The sequence below is a fragment of the Erinaceus europaeus genome, chromosome 1, assembly GCF_950295315.1.
Source record: "Erinaceus europaeus chromosome 1, mEriEur2.1, whole genome shotgun sequence".
Taxonomy (NCBI): Eukaryota; Metazoa; Chordata; class Mammalia; order Eulipotyphla; family Erinaceidae; genus Erinaceus; species Erinaceus europaeus.
Window position 1 is genome coordinate 146,219,873 of NC_080162.1, and position 15,941 is coordinate 146,235,813.

The 15,941-nt window shown below is 45.3% G+C and overlaps 1 protein-coding gene across 1 annotated transcript in view; it reads right to left on the reverse strand.

Annotated features, from left to right (window-relative positions):
• Positions 1-442: 442 nt before the first annotated feature.
• IL20RB (interleukin 20 receptor subunit beta) overlaps positions 443-15,941 on the reverse strand; it is a 35,134-nt gene continuing 19,635 nt past the window's right edge. Inside the window, 5 exon segments of the mRNA XM_007521807.3 lie at positions 443-1,360; positions 1,363-1,389; positions 5,057-5,199; positions 12,791-12,941; positions 15,647-15,771. Of these exon segments, the coding sequence (XP_007521869.3) occupies positions 1,130-1,360; positions 1,363-1,389; positions 5,057-5,199; positions 12,791-12,941; positions 15,647-15,771 (677 nt within the window). The 3' untranslated portion in view covers positions 443-1,129.

Genomic DNA, 15,941 nt, shown 5'->3' on the forward strand with positions numbered 1-15,941 from the left:
AAATGGATGAATGTGGGATGATCTTTCCCATAGACAGAAGTCGACAAACAAGATCAGAAGAGAAAACACGAACCAGAACTTGGACTGGAGTTGGTGTATTGCACCATAGTAAAAGACTGGGAGGGGGGTGGGGGGGGCTTAGGTCCTGGAACATGATGGTAGAGGAGGACCTAGGGAGGGTTGAACTGTTATGTGGAAAATTGGGGAATGTTATACATGTGCAAACTATTGTATTTTACTGTCAACTGTAAAAAAACATTAATTCCTCAAAAAGAAATAATAATTAACTTTGGCATGGCTTTAGTCAGGTGCCAGGCTAGTGTGGGGGTGCCTCTTCCTGTGTACGTACTCTCTGGGTTGGAGAGAACTCGACCAGAGCCAGTCTTGGCTGCTACTCACTCAGTGTCGTGAGGGAGATGACTCAGGAACCAAACATGTGGTGGCGAGGCAATGCAATTCTTTATTGATCAGAGAGCCAAGGCTTTTAAAGGGAAGACCTGGAAGTGGCAAGTCGGAAATGGAAATGACTAGGAAAGGGGCAGAGAAAGGAAAAATTGGGGCTAGGAAGGTAGAAACTTCCTTAGCAACTGTTGTGAGGGTTTTAGGATTAATACTACCCTGCAGGCATGGAGGGTCTTGAGGGTAGAAAGAAGATAGATCAAAGGAATGAAATGGGTACGGATCTTTCAGGCAAAACGATGATTATGTGGATAGACTATAGTATCAGGAATACAGGGTGCTTTGTGAGCCCTGCTGAGCTCAACCACATCCTCACAATTTCCTGACAGTTGTGGTTTAAACAAATGGGGTATTTATTACATTGTGGTTATTTAGGTACAGCAAAATAGGCAACAGGGCAGAGATAGGTTAGTCATTATGGCCCAGGCTGTGAGTACACAAGTTAGTTACCACAGCTCAGCTCCATGTGCTCAGGTCCTAGGAGAAGCGGCAAGGTTGCGGTGCAGAGCGAGCAGGCAGCAAGAGGACACAGGAAGAGGGACAGCTATTTCTGGCAACCACTTGCTTTAAAAGCCTCTGACACACCCACAATCCCTTGTGGGTTTGCATAAGTCCATAGTATGATGTCAGTCATATGCTAATTACATTCTCATCCATATGCTAATTAGGTTCATATCCCCATAGTCTGCCAGGCACTGGGGGCAGCTCTCTTCTTCCTTCCCTCACCCTGGGTCCCTGGAGGAGCACAGAGAGTCTTCCCTTCAGGGCTGCTGGATCCTGGGGTCCAGGGTCTTAACCTCCACTGTGCTGGCTCTCTGTCAGTGAGATTCAGCTCCCGGGAAGGCGCTTCAGAAGGCAGGATCCACACTACACAGGTCTCCTCTTCCTTTCCACAGCTGATCTCAGCTTCTGTGGGAAGCTGGTGACTTCCTGAAAAAAAATCATTCCCATGAACACCCATCAGATGATGTGACCATGTTACATTGGTAGCAGTAGCAGAGAATAAAACGTATCAAAAATCCCAACTAGTTTTTGTGGTGGTGATGATTGTTGCCTGGGCTTCACCACTTGGGGCTGACTTTTTCAGATAGAGACAGGGAGACAGGCAGATAGAGGAAGAAACACCACAGCACCAGATAGATAGATAGGCAGACAGACAGATAGATGGGTGGATATGGGGGAGCACAAAGAACACTGTTTAGCCAGGACCTGTGGGGCCTCAGGCATGTAAATCTGGCATAACAGCATGGGACTATCTCCCCAGCTACCAACTATTTGATTAATTTTCTCTTCTTTTTTAAAAAAGTATTTATTATTAAATAGAGGCAGAGGGAAATGGAGATGGGGAGGAGGAGATAGAGAAGAAGAGAGACACAGAGACACCTGTAGGTGGGGACCGGGGGCTTGAACCTGAGTCCTTGTGCCCTGTAATGTATGAACTTAACCAGGTGCTCCACCACCTGACGCCATCTTTCTTTTTTTCTTTCTTCCTGTTTTCACCATGTTTTCTTATTAGTTCTACATCTGTACAACTCCCCTGCTCCCAGCAAACTCCTTTTAATTTTACTTTCTCTCAATCTCTCTCTCTCTATCTATCTATCTCCAATTTTTAGATAGAGGATTAGAGACAGCAAGGGAGAGAGAAAAAGGGACAGAGTGAAAGTTAGACACTGCAACTGCTCCACTGTTCATGAAGCTTCCCTTCTGCAGGTGCTCTCATTTGATGATCCAGGATTCAAATCTAGATCCTTGCACATGGTCAAGTGTTAGCTCTACCAGCCCCCAATGAATAAATTTTAAAGAGAAGCCCCAAATCAGCATCTAACCCCAAGATCAGAGTTTCCAATATTCAGAGATCATCTTCCAGTTCATAGACTGACTGCCCCTGCTTGCCAGGGCTCTGGGACCTAGAATTACGTTCCAGAACTTAATACTCTACAACTACACTGCTCAGCATAGTAGCTGTAGGTGACTAGCAAGTGCTTGACTTATGGTTGGTCCTAACTGAGATGTGCTGCAAATACACAACAGAGCAGATCTTGAAACACTCAATATCGGGGGGGAAAAAAGAGTATCCTAATCTTTTATTAGGATACTCTCACATTGATCACATGTTGATGTGTTGGTCCATGCATTAGGCATGTATATATGTACGCATGCATGTGTTGGTCCTGGGGTATTATGCCTGCACACTTCCACTGCTCCCAGGTTAGGGTCCAGGTCCAGGTCTGGGTCTGGATCCAGGTCAGGGTTAGGGTTATCTGCAGAGCACTAAATTCTGGAACATAAATCAAGTTTATATCTTATCTTTCGATCATGTTCCCAATCTCAGAATTTCAGAAGGTGAAAAACTTATTCCAGCATCTGGGAGATGGCTCACCTGACAAAGCCTATACTTTACCACGTGCAAAAACCCAGGGTTGGTCCCCTCAGCCACTTTATGGAAGTGTCACAAGTGGAAGAACAGTGTTGTGGTATCTCTCCTTCTCTCTGTCTCTCTACCCCTCACCCCCATGAAACAACTGTGGGTGAAAGACAAAGAAAAGAAATCACATTTTAAAATAGGGACATAGCACGCAATATAATTATTCTGATATATGTTTTGCTTCAGACTGCTACTGGTGGAAATACACTTGAATGAAAAGACTTTCTATTATTTTTAATTGATAGGTGATTGGTTGATCATGAGATTGACCAGAATACTGTTCAGCTCTGATATAAAGTGATGCTGAGGCCTGAACCTGCAAACTCTGAGATCTCAAGATTATAAGCTGGTGCTCTAACAGGTTGAGCTGTGCAGAAAGACTCTGCCTTTTTATATAAATATTTTTAAAATATGTATTAATTTATTAACATAAAAGACAACAAGAGCATCATCTGGCACATGTGATGCTAGGGACTGAACTCCAGTCATGGGCAGCCCTACCATCGCCAATATAAAGCCACAGATGTAGATACGAAATGCCTGACCCAAACAGATAAATTAAGCACATATAAACTCAGTCGTGCATTTTTTTTAATGGACATTAATTTCCAGTCAGTAATTCCCTGTGGCTTAGTGGGAAAGATGTGTGGCTTTTGCAAGAATATTTGGAAGCTGCTATCTATTTTTTAAGCTTGGAGGATTATCTATAATGTAGGCAAAGGCTGACATGTAGTTTGGCTGGGGGTGGGAGCAGTGTGGTGATGTGTAGTCAGAGTCTGATGGGATTTGACGGACACTGTGACTCATTGTTTTCAGCTGTAAGCAAATGTGCACATGTAGAAAAAAAGAAAACAGAAGACAAATCAAAGAGCTTAGAGAAGAAATGCATTTTGGTAGGTGGTGGGAGTGGTGAGGAACTATATCCTTCATAACTTATAATCTTGTAAATCACAAATAAAAAACACAAACAAAAGAAAGAAAGAGAGAAAGAAAGGAAAGGAAAGGAGAGGGGAGGGGAAGGGAGGGGAGAGGAGGGGAGGGGGAGGGGAGGGGAGGAGAGGAGAGGAGAGGAGAGGAGAGGAGAGGAGAGGAGAGGAGAGGAGAGGAGAGGAGAGGAGAGGAGAGGAGAGGAGAGGAGAGGAGAGGAGAGGAAAGGAAAGGAAAGGAAAGGAAAGGAAAGGAAAGGAAAGGAAAGGAAAGGAAAGGAAAGGAAAGGAAAGGGAAGGAAAGGAGTGCCTTTTGGAACAGATACTGCTGGAACAAGGTAATAGGGTAGTAAAGGAGAACAGAAAAGTGAAAGTGACAGTTTAGGAGGTGGTGCTATCGTTAGTGTTGAACTCTCAAGCTTGAGGTCCTGAGTTAGATCCCCAACATTGCATGTTCCAGAGTGATTCTTTCTCTACCGCTCTCTCTTTCTCTCCCTCTCTCTCTCCCTCTCTCTTTCCCTCTCTCTCTGATTAATACTGAAAATCTTTAAAGAAAAGAATACAAAGTGGCTGAGTGGTGGCACATCTGGTTGAACACCCATGTTACCATGTGCAAGGACTGGGGTTCAAGGCCTGTGGAGAGGGAGGAGCTTCACAAGCAGTGAAGCAGAGAGTACTTCAGCTGTCATTCTCTCTCTCCCCCTTTCTTTCTCCCTCTGCCCCTCTCAATTTCTCTGTTACTATCCAAAAGAGGAAGAGAGAAAGAGAGAGAGAGAAGAAGAAGAGAAGAGAAGAGAATAGAAGAGAAGAGAAGAGAAGAGAAGAGAAGAGAAGAGAAGAGAAGAGAAGAGAAGAGAAGAGAGAAAGAAAGATTTGTCCCTCCCATGGATAAGCACAGTCTCTGATGTCACCCAAATTGTTTGCCTTTCTCCAAAAGCTTTCTGATCTTTTAGATTGTGACTCATAATGCAGCAGGATTCCCAAGAGTTCTAAGGGAAGCCTCTCCGAGTGTGCCTGAAATTCCACATGTGCTAAGCACCCCAGACTGTGCAACACCTGCCCTGGAGCAGCAGCCAAGGTCTGAGGGCAGCCTGAGGAAGGTGTGCCCCCCCCAAGACCACCTGACCAGCAGTGCTCTGCTCCACCCACCCCCACCACCTCCTTGGCAAATGATGGTGAAGTCACAGAGCAGGCAGAGACCCCGCTGGGGCCCAGGCTGAGGTGGAAGGCAGCAGCCTGAACTTACCAAGGTGTCCGGAAGCCGCACGGCTGGACAACAGGAGTAGCGGATCAGCTGGCCTACCTTCCAAAGGGACAGTGGCACAACCACCAGGAGCAGCATGAAGCTGACAAAGGCTAACAGGGCCAGCACCTGCGGGAGGGCCTCTCCTGGAAACCAGAGGAGAGGAGAGGTGACAGCTGGGGTCCATTGCAGTAGGAACAGGGACTCTAGGAGGAGAGCTGGGAGGGAGTAAGAGGAGGCAGGATGAAGGAGGAGGCTTCAGATGGTGCTAGGAGTTGTATATAGACACCTGTCACAGAGAAATAAGAAACCGTACTCATGTATCAGCAACTGTCCTGTGAGCCAATATTCCCTCCAAAATTATTTACTATAATAATGATGATGTATATTTCTTTCTTTTTTAAATTTATTTACTTAGTCCCTTTTGTTGCACTTGTTGTTTTGTTGTTGTAGTTATTATTGTTGTCGTCGTGGTTGGATAGGACAGAGGGAAATGGAGAGAGGAGGGAAAGACAGAGAGGGGGAGAAAAAGATAGACACCTGCAGATCTGCTTCACGGTCTGTGAAGTGACTCCACTGCAGGTGGGGAGCCAGGGGCTCGAACCAGGATCCTTGTGCCATTCCGCTGCACTACCGCCCAACTCCCAATGATGTATATTTCTATCACAAAAAAAAAAAAAAATCCAGGGCTGGAGAGACAGGATAATGGCTCTGCCAAAGACTTTCATGCCTAAGACTCTTTGGTCCGAGGTTCAACCCCCAGCACCACCATAAACCATGTCTGAGCAATGCTCTAGTCTCTCTCTCTCATTAAAATAAAATAAGTAGGGGAGTCGGGCGGTAGCACAGCGGGTTAAGTGCACATGGTGCAAAGCGCAAGGACCAGCATAAGGATCCCGGTTCGAGCCCCCAGCTCCCCACCTGCAGGAGAGTCGCTTCACAGGTGGTGACGCAGGTCTGCAGGTGTCTATCTTTCTCTCCCCCTGTCTTCCCCTCCTTTCTCCATTTATTTCTGTCCTATCCAACAATGACAACATCAACAATAATAATAACTACAACAACAATAAAAAAAAAAAAGCAAGGGCTATGAACATAGGAGTACACACCTCTACTAGGGAAAGAGAGAGGCAGACTGGGAGTATGGACCGACCAGTCAACGCCCATGTTCAGCAGGGAAGCAATTACAGAAGCCAGACCTTCTACCTTCTGCAACCCACAATGACCCTGGGTCCATGCTCCCAGAGGGATAGAGAATGGGAAAGATATCAGGGGAGTGGGTGGGATATGGAGAATGGGTGGTGGGAATTGTGTGGAATTGTACCCCTCCTGCCCTATGGTTTTGTTAATTAATACTTTCTTAAATAAAAAAATAAAAATAAAAAATAAATTTAAAAAAGGGCAACAAAAAGGAAATAAATAAATATTAAAAAAATCTTTAAAAAAGAAAAAATTAAAATAAGTAAAATATTTAAAATAAAACACATTAAAAATAGTAACAAATCAGGGGCCAGGCAGTGGCGCACCAGGTTAAACACACATGATGCGAAGCATAAGGATCCCAGTTCGAGCCTCCAGCTCCCCACCTGTGGAGGGGGGGTTTGCTTCACAAGTGGTGAAGCATGTCTGCAGGTATCTACCTGTCTCTTCCCCTCTCTGTCTTCCCCTCCTCTCTCTTGATTTCTCTCTGTTTTATCCAGCAGCAACAACAACAAGGAAAACAATAACAACAACAAAATGGAATCAATGGCTGCCAAGAGCAGTGGATTTGTAGTGCAGGCAACAAGCCCCAGCAATAACCTTGGAGGCAATAATAATAATAATAATAATAATAATAATAATAAATACAGTAGTTGTGTGTGTGTGTGTGTGTGTGTGTGTGTGTGTGTGTGTTGCTATAAGGGTTATCGTGGAACTTGGTGCCTATACAAAAATCCAACACTCCCAGAAACCATATTTTTCCTCTTATTTATTTTCTTAGTTTCCTTTTTGAGAGAGACAGAAAAAAAATTGAGAGGGAAGAGGGAGGTAGAGAAGAAGAGAGAAAGACAGACACCTGCAGCAATGCTCTACCACTCACACAGGTGGAGACCAAATGCTTGAACATTGGTCCTTGTGCATGATAATGTGTTCACTCTACCAGGTGCACCACTGCCTGGCCCCATAGTGAACTTTCATTAGAACTATATAATTGTAATAATGTTTGATTTTTATTATCATATTCTAAAATTTTATTTTTTAGTAAAATCTATAAATATGCTTATGTACACATTCTTAAGGGATTTTCAGTCCTAGGCAAATCAGAGCAATATGAGTAATTTCATATGGCATTCATCTGGCTCAGGCAATTGGAAATATATTAAAGATAAGTTACTGTTCTAGGGGAGTCGAGCGGTAGCGCAGCAGGTTAAGTGCATGTGGCACAAAACGCAAGGACCGGCATAAGGATCCTGGTTCAAGCCCCTGGTTCCCCACCTGCAAGGGAGTGACTTCACAGGTGGTGAAGCAGGTCTGCAGGCGTCTATCTTTTTGTCCTCCTCTCTATCTTCCCCTCCTCTCTCCATTTCTCTCTGTCCTATCCAACAACAACGACATCAATAATAACTGCAACAATAAAACAACAAGGACAACAAAAGGGAATAAATAAATATAAAAAATTTTAAGTTACTGTTCTAGGATTATAATGTTCTTTAAATTATGACTTTAAAAAAAAGTTCTGTGATTCTTTTCACCCCCAACTTAAAACCTGAACCAATGTTGTAACAACTCACAGAAATGTCTTATGCTGAAATGTCTACTTATTGATAAATTCCACAGATAAAATAAACCTCAGAAAATCTGAACAAAAAAAAATAATTACTCACTCTATGGACTAAAACAAAAACAAACTTAAGGTGGACCAGATGGTGGCTCACCCAGTAGAGTGCACATTACCATACACAAAGACCTGAGTTCAAGCTTCTCATTCTCCCTTCCTGCAGGAGGAGGGCTTTATGAATGACGGAGCAGAGCTGCAGGTGTTTCTTTCCCGCCCCCTGTCAAAGAAGTGGCTGTCAGGAGCGGTGGAACACTGACCCCCAAAGATAACCTAGGTGGCAGAAAGAAAGAAGGAAAGAAAGAAAGGAAGGAGGGAAGGAAGGAAAGGAGGAAGGAAAGGAAGAAAGAAAGAAAGAAAGAAAGAAAGAAAGAAAGAAAGAAAGAAAGAAAGAAAGAAAGAAAGAGAGACCCCTCACAGAATGGGAGAAGATCTTCACATGCCAGACATCAGACAAGAAACTAATCACCAAAATATATAAAGAGCTCAGCAAACTCAGCCGCAAAAAAGCAAATGACCCCATCCAAAAATGGGCAGAGGAAATGAACAAAACATTCACCACAGAGGAGATCCAAAAGGCTAACAAACATATGAAAAACTGCTCTAGGTCACTGATTATCAGAGAAATGCAAATCAAGACAACACTAAGATACCACCTCACTCCTGTAAGAATGGCATACATCAAAAAGGACAGCAGCAACAAATGCTGGAGAGGATGTGGGGACAGAGGAACCCTTTTACATTGCTGGTGGGAATGTAAATTGGTACAGCCTCTGTGGAGAGCAGTCTGGAAAACTCTCAGAAGGCTAGACATGGACCTTCCATATGACCCAATAATTCCTCTCCTGGGGTTATACCCCAAGGACTCCATAACACCCAACCAAAAAGAGGTGTGTACTCCTATGTTCATAGCAGCACAATTCATAATAGCTAAAACCTGGAAGCAACCCAGGTGCCCAACAACAGATGAGTGGCTGAGAAAGCTGTGGTATATATACACAATGGAATACTATGCAGCTATCAAGAACAATGAACCCACCTTCTCTGACCCATCTTGGACAGAGCTAGAAGGAATTATGTTAAGTGAATTAAGTCAGAAAGATAAAGATGAGTATGGGATGATCCCACTCATCAACAGAAGCTGACTAAGAAGATCTGAAAGGGAAACTAAAAGCAGGACCTGATCAAATTGTAAGTAGGGCACCAAAGTAAAAACCCAGTGGTGAGGGGTAGGCATGTAGCTTCCTGGGCCAGTGGGGGGTGGAAGTGGGCGGGAGGGATGGGTCACAGTCCTTTGGTGGTGGGAATGGTGTTTATGTACACTCCTAGCAAAATGTAGACATATAAATCAGTAGTTAATTAATATGAGAGGGGGAAATCAATTGTATGTCTCAAAGTTTCTCAAAAGACAAACTGAATCTTTTTAATATATAGGCTATGTATTTGATATGCGGACTCTCTCAAAAGCCTAGACCAAGTAGATTAGAAGCTTCCAATAGCACAGCTATATACAAGATACTGGGTACTGTCCAGGAAACCATAACAAAGGGACTTTTCAAAGTTAACCCAATTAACAAATAATGTGATGATAATATTAACTATCGATTGTCTTTTTGAACCCTAAGACAGCAGGAACCTCACATCTTCACTATAGAGCCCCTACTTCCCCCAGTCCTGGAACCCTTGGATAGGGCCCACTTTCCCGTATGCATCTCCCAATCCAAACCAAACAACATTGCATCTGCCGATCACAAACTAACCAAAGCAACGATTGCTACCTCAACATGCTTCACCCCAGAATGTATCCAGAGACTTCACGTGTGGAATGACAACCCTTCAGCTTCATTACTCGGGTGAGACCTTTCCTTTAATAGTACACTCTAATTTCATCTCAGGTAGTTCACTTTCCAACAAAGTCCCATAACCTAGATATACACCAGTTTCTGTGAGAGAGAGCTTATGTGCACACGTATCCATAAACTACTGCAAAATATATACCTGAAAGCAGGACTACACTAGAGTTTGCAGTGAGTACCTCCCTAACACTTCCTCTCCACTATTCCAAGCTTGGGATCCATGATTGCTCAACAAATTGTTTGGCTTCATATGTTAACTCTCTTTTCAATCACCAGGTTCCAGATGCCACCAGGATGCTGGCTAGGCTTCCCTGGATTGAAGACCCCACCAATGTGTCCTGGAGCTCAGCTTCCCCAGAGTCACACCCTACTAGGGAAAGAGAGAGGCAGACTGGGGGTATGGACCGACCAGTCAACGCCCATGTTCAGCGGGGAAGCAATTACAGAAGCCAGACCTTCTACCTTCTGCATCCCTCAACGACCCTGAGTCCATGCTCCCAGAGGGATAGAGAATGGGAAAGCTATCAGGGGAGGGGGTGGGTTATGGGGATTGGGTGTTGGGAATTGTGTGGAGTTGTACCCCTCCTACCTTATGCTTTTGTTCACTAATCCTTTCTTAAATAAAAAAAAAAAAAAAAAAAAAAAGAGTAAGAGGGAAGGAGGGTATGAGGAGGAGAGGAAAGGGGAAGTTGAAGAGGGCAAGAGGAGGAGGCAGCACTTAGCAAAGCACAGTGAGGATGGCATCTCTGAGCCAGCCTTCCTCAATTTCCTGCAGCTAGCTCCATGCTTTGGCCAAGAGGTCCCACGTCCACACCCTGAGATTTGATGTTCACCCCAGTGACTAAAATGGTCACCAGTAAAGTCATTTTTCTAGAATACAGGCTGAAGCTTGGCTTCCAGCAAGCTCTTAGGAAGATTCAAATCTTTTTCAAGGGGCAGGGAAGGGTAGGGAGTTTCTATGATTCCACTGGCTGTGTGAGCATCCTCCCTGGACCCCTGTGCTAAGAGGCAGGCGGGGTGCCCCAGGCAGGACTGGTGGGGGCAGGGGCTGGAGAAGATCATAGAGGGGGCAGGGAGCTCCATGAAGTGTGTTTCACAATTTGCACTTGGCAGTGACTCATGTCATGTAGGAAATACCAAGATCAGAACACAGTCCTGTCCAACTTGTGATGCAGCGTGTCCCTGCTATGGGTATGTGACTTAGCTCAGGTCATACAGCTAGGGCTGGCTTCAAAGTCAGGCCAGACTACTCAGTAAAACACCCCCTCTGATGAGGAGGGAGGAGCAGACGATACTCCCAACTCTCTGTTCTCTGTAACATCTCCCCAATCCAGGCTACCCTCCACCCAGGGAGGTGGGTGGCCTCACCAGAGTAGCCAGGAGCACTGTGATTTGCTCTAGTGCTTTAGGAAAACAGTGTGGTACCCCACATCAAAAGAGACACAAACATTCATATCCTTTCATCCACCCCCATGAGTGGAGTCCAACAAATTAATTGCAAGGATGGAAACAATTACAGGCAGGATGCAACTCAAGGAACCTTCTGGGCCAAAGCAAAGGTCTCAGAACTGGGCTCCTCTCTGCACTCCCCTACCTTCCCCAGCCTCAGGGAACCTGCCATGAAGTAGAACATCCTATCTCCCCAGTGAGAGGCTGAGCCCCACAAAGATAGAGATATCCATGTTTATCCCAGGGATCAGAGTGGCATCGGGCAAGTAGCAAGTATCCACTGAGCGGACAACCAGGTCCACCCATCAGTGAGTGTCAACTCAGGTAGAGCGCACATATCACTATGCCTAAGGACCCGGGTTCAAGCCTCTGGCCCCCACCTGCAAAGAAGAAGCTTCACGAGCAATAAAGCAGTGCTGCAGGTTTCTCTCCTCCTCTCTCTATATAGCTATCTCTGTTTCACTGTCTATCAAAAGAAAAAATAGGTCATTGTTTTAAATGAACATCATTTTAAAAAAAATAAGTGGAAATGATCTAAGTATCCACAAATAGAAGATGATCTCTGGCAACTGCATGGTGACATACCTAGTAGGGTATATACACAACTGTGCTCAAGGATCTAGGTTCAAGCCCCCAGTCTCCAGCTGCAGGGGGGGAACTTCATGAGCAGTGAAACAATGCTATAGGTAGGTGTGTGTGTGTGTGTGTGTCTATCTCATTCTTCCCTCTCAAACTCTATCTCTAAAATAAATAAATAAAATATTTTTTACAAGAAGATGATCTCATATACTAGGGAGACATTATTGTGGTAGGTTGGGATTCTGCTGTGAAAATTGTGATGAAGTGGCTGGGGAAATAACTAAATTGCTAGAACATGGGACCTTCATGCCTGAAGTTCCCAGTTCAATCCCTGACACCAAATGTACTGGAGTGAGTGATGCTCTAGTCTCTATCTATCTATCTATCTATCTATCTATCTATCTATCTATCTATCTCTATCTAGTCTCTATCTATCAATCTCTGTCTCTCTCCTTCATGTGAAACTTTCATATATAGTAAACTAAAAAACTTTTAATGGAGCCATATCCCTGTCAATAAGAGCACAGTGAATTTTTTTTTTTGTCACATCCAGAGGTCAGTTTACTACACACCTTCCTAAACAGTGAAGCAGATCCATGTGTGCTAGCATGAAAAGGTGGCAATAATACTCTGCTAAAGAATAAAAAGCAAGAGCCCATAGCTGGGTGACCAAGAAAGTTGTGGCACATATACACAGTGGAATACTATGCAGCTACTGAAAATGATACGGTCAGGGCCAGGAGGTGGTGCACTCAGTTAAGTCCACTTATCACCATGTGTAAGCACCTGGGCTCAAGTCCTTGCTCCCCACCTGCAAGGGAGATGCTTCATGAATGGTGAAGCAGGTCAGCAGGTATCTTTCTATCTCCCTTTCTAAATCCCCCTTCCCTCTCAATTTCTCTCTGCCCTATCAAATATAATAGAAATACAAAAATGATGAGGTCATCTCCTTTGCAATATCTTGGTCAGACCCTGCAGGGGGAACCCACTCCCTACAACTGCCCAGATAGCCGCCCAACCAAGCTGATAAGCCAGTCTCACCTGGAGCCTTGACACACTTGACCTGGCTGAAGGCACTATACCGCCCAATGGCCTTTACAAATGCCTGGGCCTTCACACAGTAGGTGGTCCCTGGCTCCATGGTCTCCAAGAGCATTGGTACGCCCCCAGTGGGCACCAGGGTGGCATATTCCTTGAGGAGAAGAGATGCTGATTACTTCCTTGTGGGAAGCAGGCCAGGCGAGCCAAGGAAGGGAAGTTGCAGCTATTTCCTTTCCAGGTACACATATGAAGGTACTGTCTCAGACCTGCACACACATTTACTTACTGCGCAGCTGCTGTGTGCTAAGCACTTCCCTGGATGCTAGAACATAGCAATGAATTAAAGAACTAGGAGCTGATATCGTGGTGGGGAAGAAGAAAATAGGGACTGTGAATTGACTGTAGATAAAGTCAGTGAGAGAAAGCAGGGCAGAGGGAGTTGGGCGGTGGTGCACAGGCTTAAGTACACATAGTACAGAGCACAAGGACCTACACAAGGATGCCAGTTCGAGTCCCCGGCTCCCCACCTGCACAGGGATTGCTTCACAAAAAGTGAAGCAGGTCTGTAGATATCTATCTTTCTCTCCCCCTTTCTACCTTCCCCTCCTCTCTCAATTTCTTTCTGTCCAATAAAATGGACAGGAGTAGTGGATTCATAATGTAGGTACCAAGACCCAGCAGTAACCCTGGAATGAGAGAGAGAGAGAGGGAGCAGGGCAGACAGATAATGATGAGGAGTCAAGGTGGTGGCACACTCAGTAGAGCGCACACATTATCATGCACAAGGACCCCGGTTCAAGTCCCCAGTCCCTACTTGCAGGCAGAGGGAAAGCTTCATGAGTGGTTGAGCTGTGCTGCAGGTGTATCTCTATTTCTCTCTTCTTCTTGATTTCTGTCTCTGAGTCTATACCAAAAAGAAAGAAAAGGGGAGGGGGAAAGGCCTCCAGCACCCATAGGGTAGTGCAGGCACTGTGCACCAGTGGTAACCCTGGAGGCAAAAAAATAATAATAAAATCAAATAAGCAGAGTGGTTAGGAATGACCTGTCCAAGATGATAGATAGCACATGAGTACAGACAGGCCTGAAGGTGGGGAATCTGATCAAGAGGGTTTGTCAGCTATTTTTAGATAGTTTAATATTACCTTTGTATCATTTATATTTTAAATATATTTTAAATGTTTCTTCTGTACTGTACTATGTATTGTATGGTAGTACAAATAGAGGAAATATAAAATGAAAATAAAAATAAATGAAAATTTTTTTTAAAAGAAGTCTGTCCAAATGAGACCAGGGAGATATCTCAGTCTGTTAGAGTTTGCATGCTTGAAGCTCTGAGCTCCCAGGTTCAATCTCTGGCAACACCACATGCCAGAGATGATCGGGACTCTGTTTCTCTTTCTCTCTCTCCCTCCCTCCTTTCTTGTTCTTTCTTTCTCTTTGTCATAATAGATAAATAAATCCTTGAGCAAGAAGGAAGGGAAGAAGGAAGGAAGGAAGGAAGGAAGGAAGGAAGGAAGGAAGGAAGGAAGGAAGGAAGGAAAGAAGGGAGGGAGGGAGGGAGGGAGGAAGGAAGGAAGGAAGGAAGGAAGGAAGGGAAATCTGTGCAAGGCAAGGCATGTCCCCTGACACCAGTGGTGGCAGTCATCTACCCACTCACCTGCCCAGCCAGCTGTACACCCTCCCCACCCCACCTCTACATGTCAGCCAGGATGAAGAGCTTAACAGAATAGATGACGAGGGAGAAGAAAAGAGGTGCATTAGAAAGGTATTGGGGAAGAGGCTGGAGAAGACCCCCCCAGCAGAACACACTTGTCTGTACACAAGTACTTGGATTTGTGTCCCCAGCTACTTCATGGGAGCACCTGCATGGGGGAGGCTTCATGAGTGGGGCAGTGGTGCTGCTGTGTCTCTCCTCCTCTTCCTCTCTCTCACCTTCTATCTTAAAAAAAAAAAAGAATAAAATGAGTATGCCAGGGGAGATAGGTAGCAGTGTACTCAGTAGTGTGCACGTGTTACAATGCATAAGGACCCAGGCTCAAGTCCATTGTCCCTGCCTGCATGGGAGGAAGCTTCACAAGTGGTGAAGCAGGTCTGTAGGTGTCTTTCTCTTTCCCTATCTCCCGATTCCCTCTCAATATCTCTATCCAAAATATTTTTAATGTGTTTTTCTTTAGTCTGCAGGGACTAGTGGCATCATTCAGGGACAGAGCTCTAGCAATAACCCTAATGGGTAGGGACAAAAGCCAGTGAAATAGCTCACTTGGATAGTGTGTTGCTCTGTCATGTGCACAACCCAGGTTGTGTCCAACCCCCCCCCCCCCATACCCACTGCACTGAAGGAAGCTTCATTCTGTGGTCTCTTTCCCTCTCTCTGACTCTGTTTCTGTCTCTATCAGAATGCCAGTTCGAGCCCCCAGCTCCCCGCCTGCATGGGGGTTGCTTACAAAAAGTGAAGAAGCAGGTCTGTAGATATCTATCAGAGGGAAGAAGGAAAAGAGGAAGGAGAGAGGGGAGAGATGAGGAAAAGAAGGAAGGGAGTAAGGAGGGAAAGGAATGAGGGGAAGAAAGAGAGAGAGAAAGAGAGAGAGAGAGAGAGAGATGAATAAAGGTATTGAAAATAAAGGAGCTCTGGGTTTTGGCAAATCTGACCTCAGAAGGCTCCCAATCCTGGTAGGTTTGCACTAAGTGCTTCTGAAGAAGAGGCCATCAAAGCTTGTCAGCCTCCTCTATCCCCCTTCCCCAGCCCTCACCAAGTACTCCAAGCTCCGCACAGCATTGCAGCCACTGGTATTCCTGGCCCACCTCACCCAGCACTGTGCTTCCTTCCCCAGAGCCTGGTTGACCCTCAGGTCTCACCTTGGTCCCTGGCTCCCTCCTCCAGGAGGCCACGAGGAACTCAAACTGGGGCCCCAGGTCTTCCAGAACCACCAGCAAGTGGAGGCCGTCCATGGTGACCTGCATCCCAGGTGCTGTGAGGATGGCTGTTGGTGAGACAAGGGGGTTGTGAGAACCAGTCCCAAACAGGACTGGCTGCTGTCCTGTGGTGTCACAATCCTAGCTCATTGGAGACCTGCTAGACTCAAGGGGGTATAGAAAGGGTGGCGGGAGCCTCACAGCAGACAGAGATGGAAGCATCAACCAGCAAGTTTTG